This window comes from Oncorhynchus mykiss, chromosome 7 (genome assembly GCF_057628025.1).
Source record: "Oncorhynchus mykiss isolate SJ-2025 chromosome 7, ASM5762802v1, whole genome shotgun sequence".
Lineage (NCBI taxonomy): Eukaryota > Metazoa > Chordata > Actinopteri > Salmoniformes > Salmonidae > Oncorhynchus > Oncorhynchus mykiss.
Genome location: NC_143028.1, coordinates 48,184,244 through 48,203,574, shown reverse-complemented (window position 1 = coordinate 48,203,574; position 19,331 = coordinate 48,184,244). Strand labels below are relative to the sequence as shown.

The 19,331-nt window shown below is 41.8% G+C and overlaps 1 protein-coding gene across 1 annotated transcript; it reads right to left on the bottom strand.

Moving 5' to 3' along the window:
• Positions 1-934: 934 nt before the first annotated feature.
• LOC110527122 (neuromedin-U receptor 2-like) lies at positions 935-15,584 on the bottom strand. The gene is made up of 3 exons (XM_021608276.2): positions 14,726-15,584; positions 10,789-11,181; positions 935-1,440 (listed from the first exon to the last, which is right to left on the bottom strand). Exons 1-3 carry the CDS (start codon positions 15,582-15,584, stop codon positions 935-937), a joined length of 1,758 nt encoding a protein of 585 aa, XP_021463951.2.
• Between the last annotated feature and the right edge of the window lie 3,747 nt (positions 15,585-19,331).

Below are 19,331 nucleotides of genomic sequence, written 5' to 3'. Positions count from 1 at the left end.
TGAGCTGGTGGTGTGAGGCTCTGGTTTGCCCAGTCGAGGTCGCCATTGTCCTTTACACATTCTTCCGGGTCTTCGTGGAGTGCGATGTTATGGTTTACTTGGTGGGTCAATGTTCTTACTAGATTTGCTACCTTTACAGCTGCAGTTTGTTAGGCTGTAAACTTTAATCTAGGACTCACTTCTTCTTGAGTGATCAATAGTTCAGCATTCATACCATTTCACGTGTGGAGCAAGCTCTCACGTTTTCCAGCATGTAGAGTTGAAATTAGAATTAGCCCTTTTTAAACGTGAGGACAACTGCTTACGGTATTTGGAACTGAGGTGACTTTTCGTCACAGAGGATTTTATTCTAGATTGGAAAAGGGGTTCATCATTTCCAACCAATGTCTATTCACTTGGGCGGGGCCACTGACTGGGAACATGTTACCATAAAACACTTTTCATTTTAGAAGACTAAATCACATTGTTATCTTTTCAAAAGTATTCTTATACTTCGTCAAACATTTTATCCAACATTCAGATGCAAGCCACATAACTGAGTAACCTGTATAAACAGAGTTAGGGTAATGTGGCTGTATTGTCTTTCATGAGGTCACAAACATGAAACAAAATGGACCGGGTCGTAGCTGACTTCTCCACCGACCATTTCAACATTCTATAAATTAGGAACAATGTTTAATTCTCCAGTTCGGGGAGGTAGGAGTATATGGCGGGAGAGTTTCTTTGTTCTACTGTGACCCTCTCTCCATACTGCATGGTCAGGGAGAGAAAAGTCTGCACAGAATTTATGACGTGGGTGTAAAAGTCATAAAACTGACCCCTCGTAACAGGAGAAGGGGGGTTCACATCTCTGCTAGAGGGCTAGCGTCATGACAGTCCCCCTTTGGTGGTTCAATCTTGGCATTATTTGGCATGTTGCAACCCACCATAAAAATTACCCAGAGATGACCTGGTTGCGGATCATCGTTGCTGTCCCCTTCTGGTGGTTTGCCCTGGGAGGATTTCTGTAAGCTGCAGGCCGCTCCAAGGATGAGCACCACAGGTCCGTTTGGTGATTGCCGTTGATGTCCCCCTCTGGTGGTTCAATCTTGGTATTATTTGGCATGTTGCAACCCACCATAGAAATGACCCAGAGATGACCTGATTGTGGATAATCATTGCTGTCCCCCTCTGTTTGTTTACCCTGAGAGGATTTTTTCAAGCTACAGGCCACCACAAGATTGGCCAGGGGATGTCCTGGGTGGAGATCTCCATTGCTGTCCCCCTCAGGTGGTTTACCCTGGAAGGATTTCTGCAAGCTGCAGGCCGCTCCAAGGATGGGCCAGGGATGTGCGGGTTGGTGATCGCCGTTAATGTCCCCCTCTGGTGGTTTGCCCTGGGAGGATTTCCGCAAGCTGCAGGCCACCACAAGAATGGCCAGCGAATGTCCTGGTTGGAGATCTGGCCAGTAACTCAGGCAGATGTTAGCAACGCACAAACACTCACAAAATACATGAATACATTTCTTTCCCAAACGAGTGGCGTTGTGGCACTAAGTCATGGTTGCATTGGGACTTTGTTTATGGCTCTATCACTTCCTAAGTGTCAAAGGAACTGAACCAAAAAAGAATGAAAGCAGAAACAAAAGATATTCAAAATATAGTTATCACGTAATCATCTAATTGGACTGTATTCTACATACATTCAAAATGTTGGCAAAATGACCATATCATGCCATTGTCTAATGTCCTCTCTAAGGCGTTCCTAATTTGCAGTGTGGTGCATAAGGCACTATCCTAAGTTGATAACTACATGATAAGTCTACAGCTGCAAGGCACCAGCTTCGGCCAGTCTACAGGGATGACCTATGGACCTCTGTGGAGAAACTGGTGAGTACTGTAGGGTCAAAGGCCTCAGGGTAAATGTTCAATTTTATCCAGGATGGCGTTTTGCTCGGTTTAAGTGATCCTAGCATAAATCCTAATTGGATGTTCCATTGTACATTATGCTTACACAAGGGAAGAAAATCAAGTATCCCTGCAGATTACAACTTCTTCAGAACGAGTCTGACGTAATCAGGTAATTTTCTGGTCAATGCCTGGAGGTCAGTCAGAATTGGTCTCGAGGGAGTCTGTTGTGGTTTTACTACAAGTCACTGTGTCTTCCACTATTGTAGTGGTGAAAGGTATGAAGAAGTCTATTTCATAGCTATGTTATCCACAGAGGAGCTAACCTCTGTTCTCATAGGGGAGTTTACAACTATATTTGTTTTCTGCTCTGGCAGCCTCGTACGGTGCTGCACGTAATCTCAACCCCCCCTCATCATGGGTCTGGGGGCAAGTATTCCCTCCTTTGTGGTCTAAGATATTACTGAGTGGTGTTGGCATCCGAGGCACAAACGAAAAGGTCAGATCCTATGTACGAGTTGTCTGTGACCACGTTATGAGAATGGATGTTACCTTTTAACTAAATCCCCTGGTGTTTATGCTTCAAAACACTCAGTGGCTGTCGAGGCCTGGTGACTGCCACAGCGTCCGCGTGTGACAACCTCTTCAGTACCTGCGAACTGAAACAAGGATATCTGTCTGTGATATCGCAAAGTGTTTCACCAGTGGAAGTCATTGGGTCAGTTGCTGGACTGACGCCATTAGTGTCCTTGTAAGGGGTGCCAGTCCCCCACAAAGCAGAAGATGTTTCATCGGAAGCAGAGTACACTCTGCTCATCAACGGTTTTCTTGCTGAGACTGCCGAAGTGCTTGCGGAAGTGTTCGAAGGACAAGAGAAGTTCCTCTCAACTATAGTATTGCACAACTTCAAGGAGGAGGGAAGTTGTTCATTCACAGAGACTGCTGGCTCGAAATCATGAAAAGAACGGTCAATCAGGTTTGCTGATGGAATGTGTCGAGATATCGAAATATCTCCTTGAATCGGATTCTGCACCAAGGTTTCAAAACGTATTTTTTCCCAAGGAGTGCTTTCAACAGATACCCCTTGTGGATGACTGTGTTGCAGCTAGCATTAGGGGTAGACAGTGTGGCTTGTTGTAACCACTACAGACTCCCTCAACACCAATTCTCAATGACCTCCAGGCATTGACCTGAAAATTACCTGATTACATCAGACTGAACAAGTTGTAGTCCATGAGGATACTTGGTTTTCTTCCCTTGACATGAACGCTTGTGTAAGCATAAACACACAGGTACAACGGAACACCCATTTAGGATTCATGCCAGGATCACTTAAGGGTCCGAGCAAAACGCCAGCCTGGGTAAAATTGAAAATGTACGCTGGGGCCTTTGACACTACAGCTACCGTACTCACCAGTTTACCCCCAGAAGTCCATAGGTCATCCCTTTAGACTGCCCAAAACTAATGCCTTACAGATGTAGACGTATCCTGTAGTTATCAACTTAGCATAATGCCCTAAGCAACACACATTTGTTAATGCTTTAATTCATTTTCTTTGACACTTAGGAAGTGATGGAGCCATAAACAACTTCCCCATACAACCATAAGATAGTACAAGAATGCCGCTCATTTGGGAGGGAAAGTAATTATTTATATCATGAGTGTGTGTGCGTTGTTAACATCTGCCTAAGTTACTGCCCAGATATTCCAGTCTGGATGACCAGACAACAGTTCCGGAATGGCGATCCCCAACCCAGACATCTCCTGGCCATTCCTATGGTGCTTTGCAACTTCCAGAAACCCTACCAAGGTAGACCACCAGAGGGGGACCGCAACAGTGATCACCAACTGGACATCCACTGCCCAGCCTTGGAGCGGCCTGCTTCATTTGCAGAAACCCTACCCGGGTCAACCACCAGAGGGCGACCAACTATGGTCCACAACCAGGACAACCCATGGTCATTTTTATGTTGGTTTGCAACTTGCAGGATAATCGCAAGATCGTACCCAACAAAGGGGGACTGTCATGGCGTTACTCTGTTAGGTGAGGTTTATGACCCCCCCCCCCCCCATAAATACCGTTCCCCCTTTTCTCTCCACTCTACAGAATGGACTCTTGGAAAGCCCTTTGTTAACATAGAGAGAGTATGGTAAGATCAAAATGTTGGGAATGGAACAACATATCTGTAATCCAACCAGTTGAAAGTATCTGTTCAGATCAGTTGTTGTCTGGGACATTATTACTGATGACAGAACAACATAAATTGTATCTTGGAAGTCTACACATACTAGTTATCGGATTCACATGGAATTGTTGTGCATTTAAATGTTGAAATATTAAACTATTTGTGAAAAGATAAAATGTAATTTTAAGTAAACTATCCTTACTCAGTGGTCACGCCAAAGTGAACAGACATTGGTTGAGAACTATGAAACACGCCCTTCTCTTCCCCACTACAAAAGCCCGTTGATGGAAGTCAGGACGGGTGTCCATACGTTTAAAGGGATAATTTCAACGTGGAGGTGATGATCACCATACTGGAAGGATGAATTTCTACTAGACCAGCCAGAATTCAGTGCGAAATGGTATGAACTTTGAACTCTTATTCACTAAAGAAGTGATACATCCTAGAAGTCAAGTTACCAGCTGCAGCTGTAAACGTACACGGCCTAGGAAAGGAAAGACAATCCTATGAGAAGACAGGGTACTTCAACGTATCCGCTCTACAACACTACGACCAGAAAGATTGTGCAAAGGACAAGGACGATCTCTGCTCGGCAAACCAGTCTTCCATTTTCGACCCATCTATCGAAGCTCAGCTCAGTGTAAATAAATGTCTTGCATTTTCCTTTTCCGAATGGGTGGTTATTAGAATGCATAAGATTCTGTATTTTTGATAGCAAGGTCCTATAGAGACTTCAGTCTTCCTGCTCTTTCATTCAAATCCAACCCCCTTTCTTTGTGTAACCAGCTGTCATATCGGTTTTGTCCGCTAGGGACTTTTTTTAATGACGTGATTAGTAATCGATATACACAGGATTAGTAATCCTGTGTATATGTAATTCTGTGTGATTATTTAGGTATTTAGTAAATAAATAATTAAGCCAATTTTTGTATTGCTGATTCAACTTGTTAGTCAGGGTTCGTGAAGAATTTACAATGTTCAGATGAGACTGAATAAGGTGATGATTAATAATTGACTGCTATTGATGTAAATATAAATAGATCTTTAAGAGTTTATTCAGAAGACAGCAGCTCTATAAAGACTCTTCCGTGGTGCCACAGGTTATTAACGAGTTAATTGTTGCATGGTTTAATTCAATCACATAATCAAATGTTAGGTAATTGATTTGATAAAATAGCCTGTCATATAATTTAATCAGTCAGAAACATGACAATGTGTTTTTGGTGTAACATATCATAGGTCTGCTATGCTACATGTGCTATTACATTTGGTTATGTTAAGTAAAATACTAATGAATCATTGTGTAATCTCTCAGACATTGATTCAGCTTGATCTAACTTTAATAAAGGAGTACGAAGAACGAGTGACTTTGACTTTGGCTTTATTCATACTTGCTCACAGTTTACACAAACTGTAGGAATGCAGAATTGACATAATCCAACATTGCATACAAAATAGCATGATAAAACACTTAGAATACATAACACATGGCAAACATAATACAAACACTTAAATAGATAATAGGCTACAGAACATTTCTTCTCTTTATGGGAAAACTATTGTGTAAAAAAATGATAAAAAAAAATATTACTTTGAATACTTTTAAGAGCTACAACGAGTTATTTAGCCTATCTACAGATCCTGCCGACACAGTTAAGTTTAACTTCGTAATGAGTGCACTGCAGGGTGTTTTGGGAAACGGGTGTGACATCTTCGGCCGTTACCTTCAGATGCACAACAAAATCGTCAGAGCTTCGATGATTTTATGCCCCAAATATTCAACATTTTGTTGTTGGCAAGAATTCTATATAATAAGTTTGCTGAAAAGCACGAAGTCTTGAATCTTGCGTTGTTTTATATATCAACTCATACACGCTATACCATGGAATCGGTACATCAAAAATCTCTTCCCAACTATTTTGCAATCTGTATGGCACAGTTGTCAACATCCTGGTCCTCAAATGAAACGGATATACTTTCCTATTTATGCTATTTTTATTCCTTCCGCCAGTTTTGGTCCTTTATATCGGGCAGACAGACCAGTTCCCTACCTCCACCCACCTCCTCCATTTTTGGGGCAATGCTGTAATCAATTGGTTATACTCTTGGATTGAGCAGACCTTCCCGTACAATTCTGATAAGAGTTCATTCAGAAGACGGAACTGCTTAAATAAACTTATCCGTGGTGCCCCAGATTATTAATGAGTTAATTGTTGCATGATTTAACTGAATCACGTAATCAATTAAACGTTAGGTAATCGATTTGATAAAATGGCATGTCATCACATTAAGGATACTAAAGACACAACACTGCCAAACTGACCCTGATTCAGATGACCATCCTACCCATGCCAGGTTAGGGAGACGTAATTTATAGATCGGTAGGTAAGGGTGCTCTCGAGCGGCTAGATGTGCTTTACCATTCGGCTCTAATCTGATTTGCTACCAATGCTCCTTATAGGACACATCACTGCACTCTATACTCCTCTGTAAACTGGTTATCTCTGTATACCCGTCACAAGACCCAATGGTTGATGCTTATATATAAAGCCCTCTTAGGCCTCACTCCCCCCTATCTGACATAACTACTGCACCCTCGTTCTCCACATTTAACACCAGTTCTGCCAGTCACATTCTTTTTAAGGTCCCCAAAGCACTCACATTCCTGGTTCGCTCCTCTTTTCAGTTCGCTGCAGTTAGCGACTGGAACGAGCTGCAAACAACACTCAAACTGGACCATTTTCTCTCCATCTCTTCATTCAAAGACTCAATCATGGACACTTACTGACAGTTGTGGCTGCTTCACGTGATGTATAGTTGTCTCCACCGTCTTTCCCTTTATGTCGTTGTCTGTGCCTAATACTGTTTGTACCATGTCTTGTGTTGCTACCATGTTGTGCTGCTGCTGTGTTTTCGTGTGTTGCTGCCATGCTATGTTGTCATCTTAGGTCTCTCTTTATGTAGTGTTGTGGTGTCTCTCTTGTCGTGTTTTGTCCTATTTTTTTTATTATTTTTTATTTTTATCCCAGCCCCCGTCCCCGCAGGAGGCCTTGACTTCTGGTAGGCCGTCATTGTAAATAAGAATTTGTTATTAACTGACTTGCCTACTTAAATAAAGGTACAAAAAATATACATATACAAAAAATAAGTTTGCTGACGACACAACAGTTGTAGGACTGATCACAATGGGACAGCCTATAGGGAGAAGGTCAGACATCTAGCAGTGTGGTGCAAGAACAACAACATCTCCCTCAACATCAGCAAGACAAGGAGCTGATCATAGACTAGAGGAAACGGATGACCGAGCACGCTCCCATTCACAATGATGGGCTGTAGTGGAGAGCTTCAAGTTCCTTGGTGTCCACATTACTAAGGATCTATTATAGTCCACACACACCAACACAGTCATGAAGAGGTCACTACAACGACCTCTACCCCCTCAGGAGGCTGAAATTATTTGGCATGGGCCCTCATATCCTCAATTTTTTTTACAGCTGCACCATTGATAGCATCTTAACTGGCTGCATCACCGCTTGGCATAGCAACTGCTTGGCATTCGATCGCAAGATGCTACAGAGGGTAGTGCGTGCAGCCCAGTACATCACTTGGGTTGAGCTCCCTGCCATCCAAGATCTCTATACCAGGCATTGTCAGACGAAGGCCCTAAAAGACTTCAGCCACCGAAGTCATATGCCGTTCTCTCTGCTACCACATGGCAAGCGGAACCAACAGGACCCTGAGCAGATTCTACCTCCAGGCCATAAGACTGCTAAATAGTGCCTCCCGAGTGGTCTAGCTGTGCCACTAGAGATCCTGGTTTGAGTCCAGGCTCTGTCTCAGCAGGCTACGACCGGGAGACCCATGACCCACAATTGTCCCAGTGTTGTCTGGGTTAGGGGAGGGTTTGGCCAGCAGGGACGTCCTTGTCCCATCGCACTCTAGCGACTCCTGTGGTGGGGCGGGTGCATGCACGCTGACACGTTTGCCAGGTGTATGGTGTTTCCTCCGACACAGTGGTGTGGCTGGCTCCGGGTTAAGCTGGCATTGTGTCAAGAAGCAGTGGATTTTATGTGGCAGTCAAAACGAATTTGTTTTGTAGAGAATAACAATTCATCCATAGAGGCTGCCAGGAGTTGTTAAAGAATCTGTGGTCAAAAGCTTGAAGTGCTTTAATTGTCTCTCATGCTGGTTTCTTTGCATTTTTAGACACTACAAGAACACTGTGTTAGCCTTCCATTATACTGCCACTCACACTTTGAGACTACCTGTTGGTGTTGTTGTTAGGGTCCCCAAGAGACTCATACGATACATTATCATCATAATGCTCTTTCTGTTTCAGACATTTTAAACTGCAGCTACAGTATCTGCTTTACAGGGACACCTCGTGAAATGACTACAGGTTCTGGAAAGGATGAGAAGATAATGTAGAAAAAAAAGAAAATGTATGCTAACACACTGGTGAAAACCTTTTATTTGAATATTTTAAACATCAAATGAATGTCAAGCAACATAAATATGTTTAGTAAGAAAAAGCTATATCAACTCGTTGGAATTTATTACATGGATACTCAATAGTCTTTGTGCAGTTATGTTGGGCATCGGTCAACGGACATAATCTCAGTCTGAAATTTACAGAGACTACATATCGTAAGTGCAAGCAAATAAAGCAATCAATAACGTCTAGAAAACAATGCAATTCCTGAAATAATCACCAAGAAATACATTAATGTTTTGCTGTTTTTCACAGAAAGGCAATAAATATTGATTTACATGAAATTACATACAATTTCTAAGTCGAAGGACAGCTGTGCTACATCTGTACATTAAATTATTTGACAAGGTGAAATACACATGAGGAAGTGTTGACATACACTATAAATTAAGGGGCAGGACTAGGTGGTTATGAATACATAACTGCAGTTCACATAAGTCAATGTCACAAAGGTAAATATGGGATAATCAATCATTAGAGTTAATTATCATGTGCAACCAAGTCTCTCATTTACATACCCCTAAATCAGTTGTTTTCAGATAAATGTTTATGCTATGAGGATTTATGCTGTTTCAATAACAAGTTCACATATCACCTCATGAAATATTTACTTATCCAATTGTGCACAACGTATCATCTACTCATTAGTCAAATCCACCTCCTGACAGAGGGCATCATATCCACTACACATTAAATCAGACATGGGACCAAGTAACAATTTAGGAAGTCCTAAGCAAGTCAAGTCTTAACCTTCAGTCTCAAGTCAAGTTTCAAGTAATAATGGGCAAATCTCAAGGCAGGTCCCAAGTTCCAGAGATCAGGTCAAGTCACAAGTCCCTAATTTGGGGTTTTGAGTCAATAGTTAAAGGGATACTTCAGGATTTTGGCAATGAGGCATTGTATCTACTTCCCCAGAGTCAGATGAACTTGTGGATACCATTTGTATGTCTTTGCGTGCAGTTTGAAGGAAGTTGCTAACTAGCGTCATAGATTTTTTTAAAATCTTTGCTGGCACTAGTGCAATTGCTAACTAGCATTTAGCAGATACCAATAGACTTTCAGTCATTGTGCTAACACTAGCTAGCATTGGCTTACAAAACTACCTCTAACTTACTTCTTACTGGAAAATGGTATCCACGAGTTCATGTGAAATCCCAAAGTATCTATTTTTATACCAATTTGTTTTATACCAATTTCAAAGTAATTTTTATAATCAGGATATTTACTGTTTTCCTTACATTAGACCTACTAGTACAGTACATAGGCCTACATATTAAACTTCACAGATCATTAACTTAATGTTTTTTATCATCATTACTAATTAAAAGGCCATCCAAATGATGATGTACAGCTACTGTTGATAGTACAACTACAGTTTGACTTATATTATGAAATCTCCAATTACAGTGACGTGTTGTTGTTTTTCCCCTACCCACTGAATGCACATTGAGAGGTCTGTGGATGGCTGAGAATTAACATTTACAGAAACTCAAGCTCAGAGCTCAAATTTTCAAGCGACAAGCATTGAAAATATAGGACAGTGCTCTATTCTTCCCCTTGCCTTTCCGCACTTGCTGGTGCAGCGGCGCTGGGCAGAACAGAATTCAACAGTCATTTCCCATATAACCAATACGATTCTCCGCTTTGAGCAATGGAATTGCCGTGAATGTTCACTGTGTACGAAACATTAGGAACACATTCCTAATATTGAGTTACACCCTCTTTTGCCCTCAGAACAGCCTCAATTCATCAGGGCATGGACTCTACAAGGCGTCAAAAGCAGCATTGCAGTTCTTGACACACTCAAGCCGCTGCACCTACTACCCTGTTCAAAGGCACTTCAATCTTTTGTCTTGCCCATTCACCCTCTGAATAGCACACATACACAATAATTGTCTCAAGGCTTAAAAATACTTATTTAACCTGTCTATTCTCCTTCATCTACATTGAACAGGTGACATCTAAGGGATCATATCTTTCTCCTGGATCCACCTGGTCAGTCTATGTCATGAAACGCTCAGTGTATGTTCACGGTGTAATAACCGAATTTAACAGGAAATTAAGTGTTTTTTCTTTTTTTCAAGTCTAAGTGGCAAAATTTGCGACTCAAGTAGTACTGGAGTCCAAGTCACGTGATTCGAGTCTACATCTCTGCATTAAACATGAAATATGATTAAAAAGCAGTAGCAGTGAAGTCAGAGTCCACCACGCACAAATGTTTACTTGTCAGTGTTGTGATCTCTGTGTTCCCAGTTGGAGATAACAGGGGAGTGAGGGAGTTGTGGTCCCTGGGCCTGGCTTGGGTCTTAGGAACTGGGCCCGAGGGGACCAGCAGGATCTTGGCGGAGGGTGTGAAGTCTTTTCCCGCAGTGGTGTCTTCTGTATGGGTGCAGACGAGATCCCAGAAGCATTCCCGGAAGCGTGTGGAGAGCAGGTTATAGATAACGGGGTTGACTGCAGAGCTGAGGTAGAAGAGGATGCCTGAAAGGAGGTGCACACACTGGTACACAGCTTGGTTGAGGTCTGTCCAGGCAGACCACTGCATGATGCAGCTCCACAGGAGCCGGTCAATGTGGAAAGGTGCCCAGCAGATGGCAAACACCAGCACGACCACAGCTACATTACAACAGACAGTGAAAATAGGAGTAAGACAGTAAGGGACATAGATGGAGGATGAATTAAGTGAAGTGTACAGAGAGAGAAAAGGGGGCAACAACAGTCAGGGTGGGAATCCTGTTCGGTGTTCCCTGCAAAACTTGGTCCTCGTAAAACTGAGACAATGTACTCATATAACTAGGGCTGGCACAATTAATGTGTAATCGTGTAACCGATGACTATGGATGAAAGCTGCCATGAAATAAAATAGCAGCCATAAATGTAATTTAACTTTTTTTTTTTAAAGGGTTTGCTATTTGTTTTTGGAGAATTAATTGCTGAATGAAAATTGGACGGCTGGGAATTTGTGCGGTTGAGTTGAGCAAGTTAGGTCTCCCAAAAATATTTTCAGTTAGCGGTTTGATGATACTTCCAACTAGGCACACTATATAATTTCAACGTTGAAATGTGGGTAATATTTGGTTGAGACATTGATCAATGAGATTTCAACCTTTAGTCATCCACTCAAAAAGACAACCAGAAGTTTGTTGAATTCCCAATGTGTTCGATATGAGGTCCGAAACATAATTTCAATATGAGGTCCTAAACATAGCATGAAAGTGCATCCTTGTAGCTGTGTGGTCAAAATGTTAGTCAAAATGTTTGCCTTTGGATAAGTTGAGCCAATGGTTGAGCCAATGGTTGAGCCAATGGTTGAGCCAATGGTTGAGCCAATGGTTGAGCCAATGGTTGAGCCAATGGTTGAGCCAATGGTTGAGCCAATGGTTGAGCCAATGGTTGAGCCAATGGTTGAGCCAATGGTTGAGCCAATGGCAAGTAGAGCAAAGTTAAGTGTTTTCTTCCCAGGTGTAATGCAAGGCATTATCGCTGGGTTATAAAATACAGTAACAACAATGCCTGGTCTATGTTTAATGTGTTTTTAAAAAGTGCAAACGTGTTTGTTACATGTTAAGCCTATTAAAATATGTTTAAAATTATTAAAAGACAAAAGGTGATTGTGTTGAATTGTGTTTGGGGAAAAAAGATAGACATGGTTTTAAAAAGGTAGTGGTCATATTTAATTCAGTAAAGAAACAGCTCAACTTACTCCATACCTGGGAGTATGTTGTGACGAGACCATGTTTTTTGGACAAGCTATGTTTTCAAAACTGCAATGTTTACTTGAATTCTGATTATTTCCAGGGATACACAACATCCTGAAATATACTTAGATATACTTGTTAGAAAGAATACTAGATTTCCTTTGACAGAGTGATACTGATTGTAAAAAATGGCAGAACTTATCCCACTCTCCCCTACTAAAATATATATTTGTATATTATTATTGTGCCTCAGAGAAAGGCACAATAACAAAAAATATAGGGGTCAAAATTATTGCCACCCTTGTTTTCAATACCTTTCAATAGCTTACCTTGCTATCAGGGGCATCAGTTGGGTGTGGTAGGGTATGGCAGTTGCCAAACCCTACCTCAAGACCAAAAATGTAAAGTTAGCAAAAAAAGTAGATTCAAATCATTCAATCCCAATTAAAATGCGATTTCAGATTAGCATATTCATTGGTTGGCTTTAGGATCATGCGGAGCATCGCTCAGAGAACAGCTGCCAGCCTGCTGCCTTTTTCTCTCACTTTTAGAAAGCAGAGACAGTGCCAATTTGCCGGTCAGCCTTTTAGGCAGTGTGCCCATTGCTTTGAATGAATGTAATGTTGGCATTTGAGCTCGGCCTTGTAAGCCTTGTTGTAATCTGATAGCCACAGGTTAATTGAATTGGGAGGTGGGGGAGCCCTCCTTTTTGGTTACCATATCGAAACCAAAATATATTTTATTGCTATTAAAATATTGGTTGTGTTAGCTGTAGGTTTTTCATTAATTTGCCCAGTAGGTTAGTGAAATGATGGTTTTATGTATTGGTATGGAAATAAACACAGCTGAACACCTTGCTATTTAGAGAATTTCCCCAAAATACAGGTCCTGTTTTTGGCTTCAAAGACAAAAGCAATTGCAGGCAATAAGAAATGTGGATTGTCATACAGTGACAGAATGATAATTGAGATAATGCAAATCATTAATAACTTCTTATTTGGGGTGAATGTTGTTACCCTCCGGCTGTAGGCCTTCATCATCATTCTCTGTCTGCATCCCTAATCCTTACCTGTAGCCTACCTGCCTCTGGTATAATCCATTTCCACCTCTCACTATCAGACTTGCTTAATCATTTCCCTGAATTAAAATGAGATAATCTAACAGATCTTGCTGGCCACACCACTGTGTGTAAGGATAACGGCACTGAGCAAGAATACATTGGGAGGGACCTTAGACCATTCCTCCATACATAATCTTTTCAGATTCTTAATTTCTGGGCTTATGGGGTGCCCTCTTCAACTCAAACCATAGGCTTCCAATGGGGTTCAAGTTTGGAGACTAAGTTGGCCTTTGCACAATGTTGATTTTGTGGCCAACTAACCATTCTCTGTAGCTGTTGATACGTGCTTGGGGTTATTGTCTTGATTGAAGAGCCAAATTTCCTGGCAGAGGCAACAAGGTTTTTGGCTAAAATGTCCTGGTACTGGGTTAGGTTCATGATGCCATTGACCTGAGCAAGTTCCCCGGGACCAGTGGATGAAAAAATAGCCCCATAACATCAAAGATCCCACCACCATAATTTACAATAGGTATGGGGTTATTTTTGATACAGTATATGAGTCCTCTTTTCGACGTCAGACCCACCACTGGAGTACGTGGCCAAAGAGCTCTATTTTCATGTCATCCAACAAATGTAAACGCCTGGATTTTGCTAAACGGCATTGGCGCTTGGATTGGAGCCAGTGCTATGGTCAGATGACATGAAAATAGAGCTCTTTGGACACATACAATATACCTCAATATAGCTCAGTATTTGTATTATTCATTTTATACAGTCTTTTTTGCTCTTCTTTATCAAGGGTGCCAATAATTTTGGACGGGAGCTAAAATCCAGTTATAATACAACAAAAAGGACATTGTGTGTGTTCTCATTGCTTTGGCTGAACTGCTTTCAGTGGGGAAAGATTGCTTTGGTACCCTGCTTCCATGATTTTAGTTGAAAACGTCACCTTCCTATGTGGACCATTGCCGCCAGGAGCGGAGGAGAGGAGAAAATGTGAGTCATGTTGTTCCTTTTGCTATTCAAAAGATTATAACGGTGACCGAGGTCACTTGGCTGACCAATTTTTGTGGAACGAACAGCTGACTGAAGACGGGACAGCCAAGCATTCATGCGGTTGAGTTTGTTTCCGTGGTAACATGGATTCTTTACAACGGGATGAAACTTTTTTGTAGCAAACAAGTCATTGGTTGCCTAGGCAATGCCCCCCTTCCTGCGGCAGCAGCACATACCTTATCACAGAGTAACGTTTCACTGTGGTTACGTAGGTTGTACTGGGGTACAGATGTAAAAATCCCTCCCTCAAATTTTTTTTCAGTTGAAAGTCTAAGTTATGTTTACCGTAGTAGTGATGCTTGTGACTGTGACAATGGTTAGACATGGAAATGGATGCAGAACTCACCAAGCATCTTGGTGACTTGTCTCCTGCGCACTTGCTCCACATGGATTCTCCAGCTGATGTTAGCGCTACAGTTCTTCCTCATCGTCCCCCGGGAGAGGTGTCGCTCCCTGCCCAGCTTGATACCAATCCCCAGGTACAGCCCGCTGATCACCGTCACGGGAACAATGTAGAAGCATGCGGTGGTGATCAGAATCACCAGGTTGTAGATCCACGGGGAACCTATCAAACTGCATATGGCTGACTCTGCCACCTTCTCCGGGAGATTCAAGTAGTAGATGCCATGCAGGGAGGTGTTAGGGATGGCACAAACCAGGGACAGCACCCATACAGCACTGATGACACGCTTGGCATGCTTGTTGGTGGCAACATAGCGTGTTTTTAGTGGATGGACCACTGCGATATACCTCTCCACACTCAGCACTGTCACATTGAGGATGGAGGCAAAGCATACAGTCTCGAAGAGGAAAATCTTGAAGTAGCAGACTCCCTCTCCGAAGGGGAAGGGGTAGTTCTGCCACAGGTCGTAGATCTCCAGGGGCATCCCAAAGAAGAGCACCAGGAGGTCTGACACAGCCAGGCTGAACAGGTACAGGTTGGTGGGGGTGCACATCTTCTTGTGTTTGGATATCACTGTGCATGTGAGCAGGTTGCCAGACACGCCCAGGAGGAAGATGAGCAGGTAAACCAGGGAGATAGGGAGAAAGACGGGGGAGCGCTTCGGCCCTAGAACTTCCAGCAGTCTGTCCTCAATGGACTTGGTTCCAGTGTCATTTTCTGTAACATTTAGCAACGTGATGTTACAGAACATGCCATGCTGTTCTGAGATGTTGGAAAGAGAATCCAGGCAGTACTTCTCCATTTCAGAGTAGGGGCTTGTAGTAAGTGGGAGTAGAGAGGACGGGATCACTGGTAATGTCGGCACATCGTTTGCATATGTCTGAGAGACTTCATTCCATACAGATAGAAATACAACACCTAGAGAAACACAGCAACCATTTATATTACAGTATATTACTTTCTGCTAAATCATTTCTTGCTAATAATCCTAATTCTACATGAGGTGATGTAAAAAGCTTTCAAATGATGACTGAGACATGTCAGTAAAGCCTCACAAGAGATTTCTGTTTTGCATGATTGTCTTGACTTAAGGCCATAAATTCAATTACATTTTTATGTTGGTGGTATGAAACTTTGAAACAAATGAATGTAGTGCATGGAGGCACTCATTACCTGATATTATACAATGAAGGGGTAGTACATAGATCAGATTCAACCAGGTATAACTGTCAATTATGAATTAACATCACAAAAACACACTTTGGCTCTTACTGTAATAGTACGTTGGTAGATTCACCCGTGTGTATAACATGAGTGCTGTAGAATATCTTGTGTGTATAACATGAATGCTGTAGAATATCTTGTGTATCCACAATTCTCATGTTTGTCACATTTATCTACTGCATTCTGTTCTGTGCAGAAACATGTACACTATATATGCGAAAGTATGTTGACACCACTTCAAATTAGTGGATTTGGGTATTTCAGCCACACTCATTGCTGACAAGTGTATAAAATCGAGCACACAGCCAAGCAATCTCCATAGACAAACATTGGCAGTAGAATGGCCTTAATGAAGAGCTCAGTGAATTTCGATGTGGCACCATCATGGATGCCACCTTTCCAACAAGTCAGTTCGTCAAATTTATTCCCTACTAGAGCTGCCCAGTTCAACTGAAAGTGCTGTTATTGTGAAGAGAAAATGTCTAGGAGCAACAACGCCTCAGCCATGAAGTGATAGGCCACACAAGCTCACAGAATGGGACCGCCGTCTTTCCTCAGTTGCAACACTCACTACCGAGTTCCAAATTGCCTCTGAAAGCAATGTCAGCACAAGAACTTATCGCCAGGAGCTTTATGAAAGGGGTTTCCATGGCCGAGCAGCCGCTCACAAGCCTAAAATCACCATTCGCAATGCCAATCGTAGGCTGGAGTGATGTAAAGCTAGTCCCCATTGGACTCTGGAACAGTGGAAACGCGTTCTCTGGAGTGTTGAATCTAGCAGTCCGACGGACTTATCTGAGATCGCTACCTCCCCCAATGTAGGGTTCTAACCTCAAAGTTTGGTGGAAGAGGAATAATGGTCTGGGGCTGTTTTTCCTGATCCGGGCTAGGCCCCTTAGTTCCAGTGAAGGGAAATCTTAACGCTACAGCATACAATGACATTCTAGATGATTCTGTACTTCCAACTTTGTGGCAACAGTTTGGGGAAGGAACTTTCCTGTTTCAGTATGACATTGCCCCCATAAACAAAGCAAGGTCCATACAGATATTGTTTGTTGAGATCGGTGTGAAACAGTGGAGGCTGCTGAGGGGAGGAAGGCTCATAATAATGTCCAGAATGGATTCAATGGAATGGCATGAAACACGTGTTTTGGGGGGTTTTCATGTGTTTGATACCATTCCATTCACTCCATTCTGGGAGTGGTGGAAAAAAGTACTCGATTATCATCATTGAGTAAAAGTAAAGACACCTTAATAGAAAATGACTCAATTAAAAGTTAAATTGACCCAGTAAAATACTAATTGAGTAAAAGTATTTGGCTTTAAATATACTCAAGTAGCAAAAGTAAATGTAATTGCTAGAAATATACTTACGTAGCAAAAGTACAAGTACAAGTATACATAATTTCAAATTCCTTATATTAAGCAAAGCAGATGGCCACACTTTCTAACATTTATTTATGGATAGCCAGGTACAAGCTCCAACTCTCAGACATCATTTACAAATGAAGCATGTGTTTAGTGAGTCCGCCAGATCAGATGCAGTAGGGATGACCAGGGATGTTCTCTTGATAAGTGTGTGAATTAGACAAAAAAAGTACTTTTGGGTGTCAGGGAAAATGTATTGACAATTGTCTTTAGGAATGTAGTGAAGTAATATAAAAATACTAATAGTAAAGTACAGATACCCTAAAAAAAACTACTGAAGTAATACTTTAAAGTATAAAGTACTTAAGTACTTTACACAACTGTATTCTGGCCATTAGTATGAGCCGTCCTCCGTTCAGCAGCCTCCACTGGTGTGGAAGAACTTGACTGGCCTGCACAGAGCCCTGACCTCAACCCCATCAAACACCTTTGTGATGAATTGGAATGCCGACTGCGAGCCAGGCCTAATCACCCAACATCAGTGCCCAACCTCACTAATGCTCTTGTGGCTGAATTGAAGCAAGTCCCCGCAGCAATGTTCCAAAATCTAGTGGAAAGCCTTCCCAGAAGAATGGAGGCTGTTATAGCAAAGAGGGGTTCAACTCCATACTAATGCCCATGATTTTGGAATGAGATGGTCGACAAGTAGATCCCTACATACTGTTGGTCATGTAGTGTATGTGAATGATGTTAGCTAATTAAAATAAAAAGCATTCTTCATTGTATCTTATTGCTTACTTCTTGAACTTAATTCGAAATAATGGTTCTTAATTGTCGACTCAAAAAAAGCAACCAACTTTGTTCAAGACTACCATTACTGTATAATGTAATTTGAGAAATGTTTGTAGCTCAGTAGAATTTTAACACTCACCTTTGATGCCTGTTCAGAGCTGCTAAAGATTGCTCTCAGAGAAAATGAAGTCCCTCTTGAAAAAGTCTGGACAAGCTTTTAAGAAATTGCAGGTGGTGAATGGAAATGAGATAAGTCATCCCCTGCAAGAAAACTTGACTGAAGGCGTCGATACGGAGGTGCGCCTGTAGGAAAACTGCTCCTTGGGTACCTGAAGCAAAGGGGCTGATGTATGCAGCACGCGATAGAGAGATAGAGAGAGAGGGGAGGGAGGGTGTTCAGTGGGTGTCTGTAGCCATACTTTTTGTTTATTCATTTACTTACGCAACCGTGTATGTATGCTATATGTGCCTCTTACCAGATAGGTAATTTGAGAACATGTTGTCATTTATGAATGTGCTAATGATGACACCTGCTAATAACATTGGAACTGTGCAGTGGCAGCATGTCTGAAGAGGGACATGGTTAGATCAACCGTTGTGACCTAAAATGGTTTGGTAACAGCACTTGAAAATGTTTTGCAGTACAAAAAAACCTAAAAACACATAATGCCTAGACTATATGCCCTTCAAGTTGGCTAAAGTGTTCTCCTATGGAGAACTTGCAGTATTTAAGAATTAAATATTTTACCTCATGATGACAAAAAAAACACTTTAAAAGGTATTTGCACTGTGAGTAAGTGGTTTTACAGAATGTTATTTTGTGTTTATGGACATCATTTGTGCTTTTCTCCATTTGGACCATCCTGTATCTTTGGACCATTTAAGACATTTCAGTGCCCGTTGGTGGTGCATTAATTAATCACAATTTAATGTAATCACTGCTCCATTTCTGAGATTTTTTAAGATGCAGTGTTTTGAGAGATTTCTTGCCTTAAGTCAAGTCTCTCAGAGAGCACTTTAGCTTTATGCCCATGTCATATCTGTATGCATGAGCTGTGGCAACAGGAGTTACATGGTGTTTTCTTGCCAATGACCTTAATCACGTCGTCTGGTTTTATGTGGGGAGAGTTGTTTGAGGTGTACAAAGCCAGTATGTACACTGCAT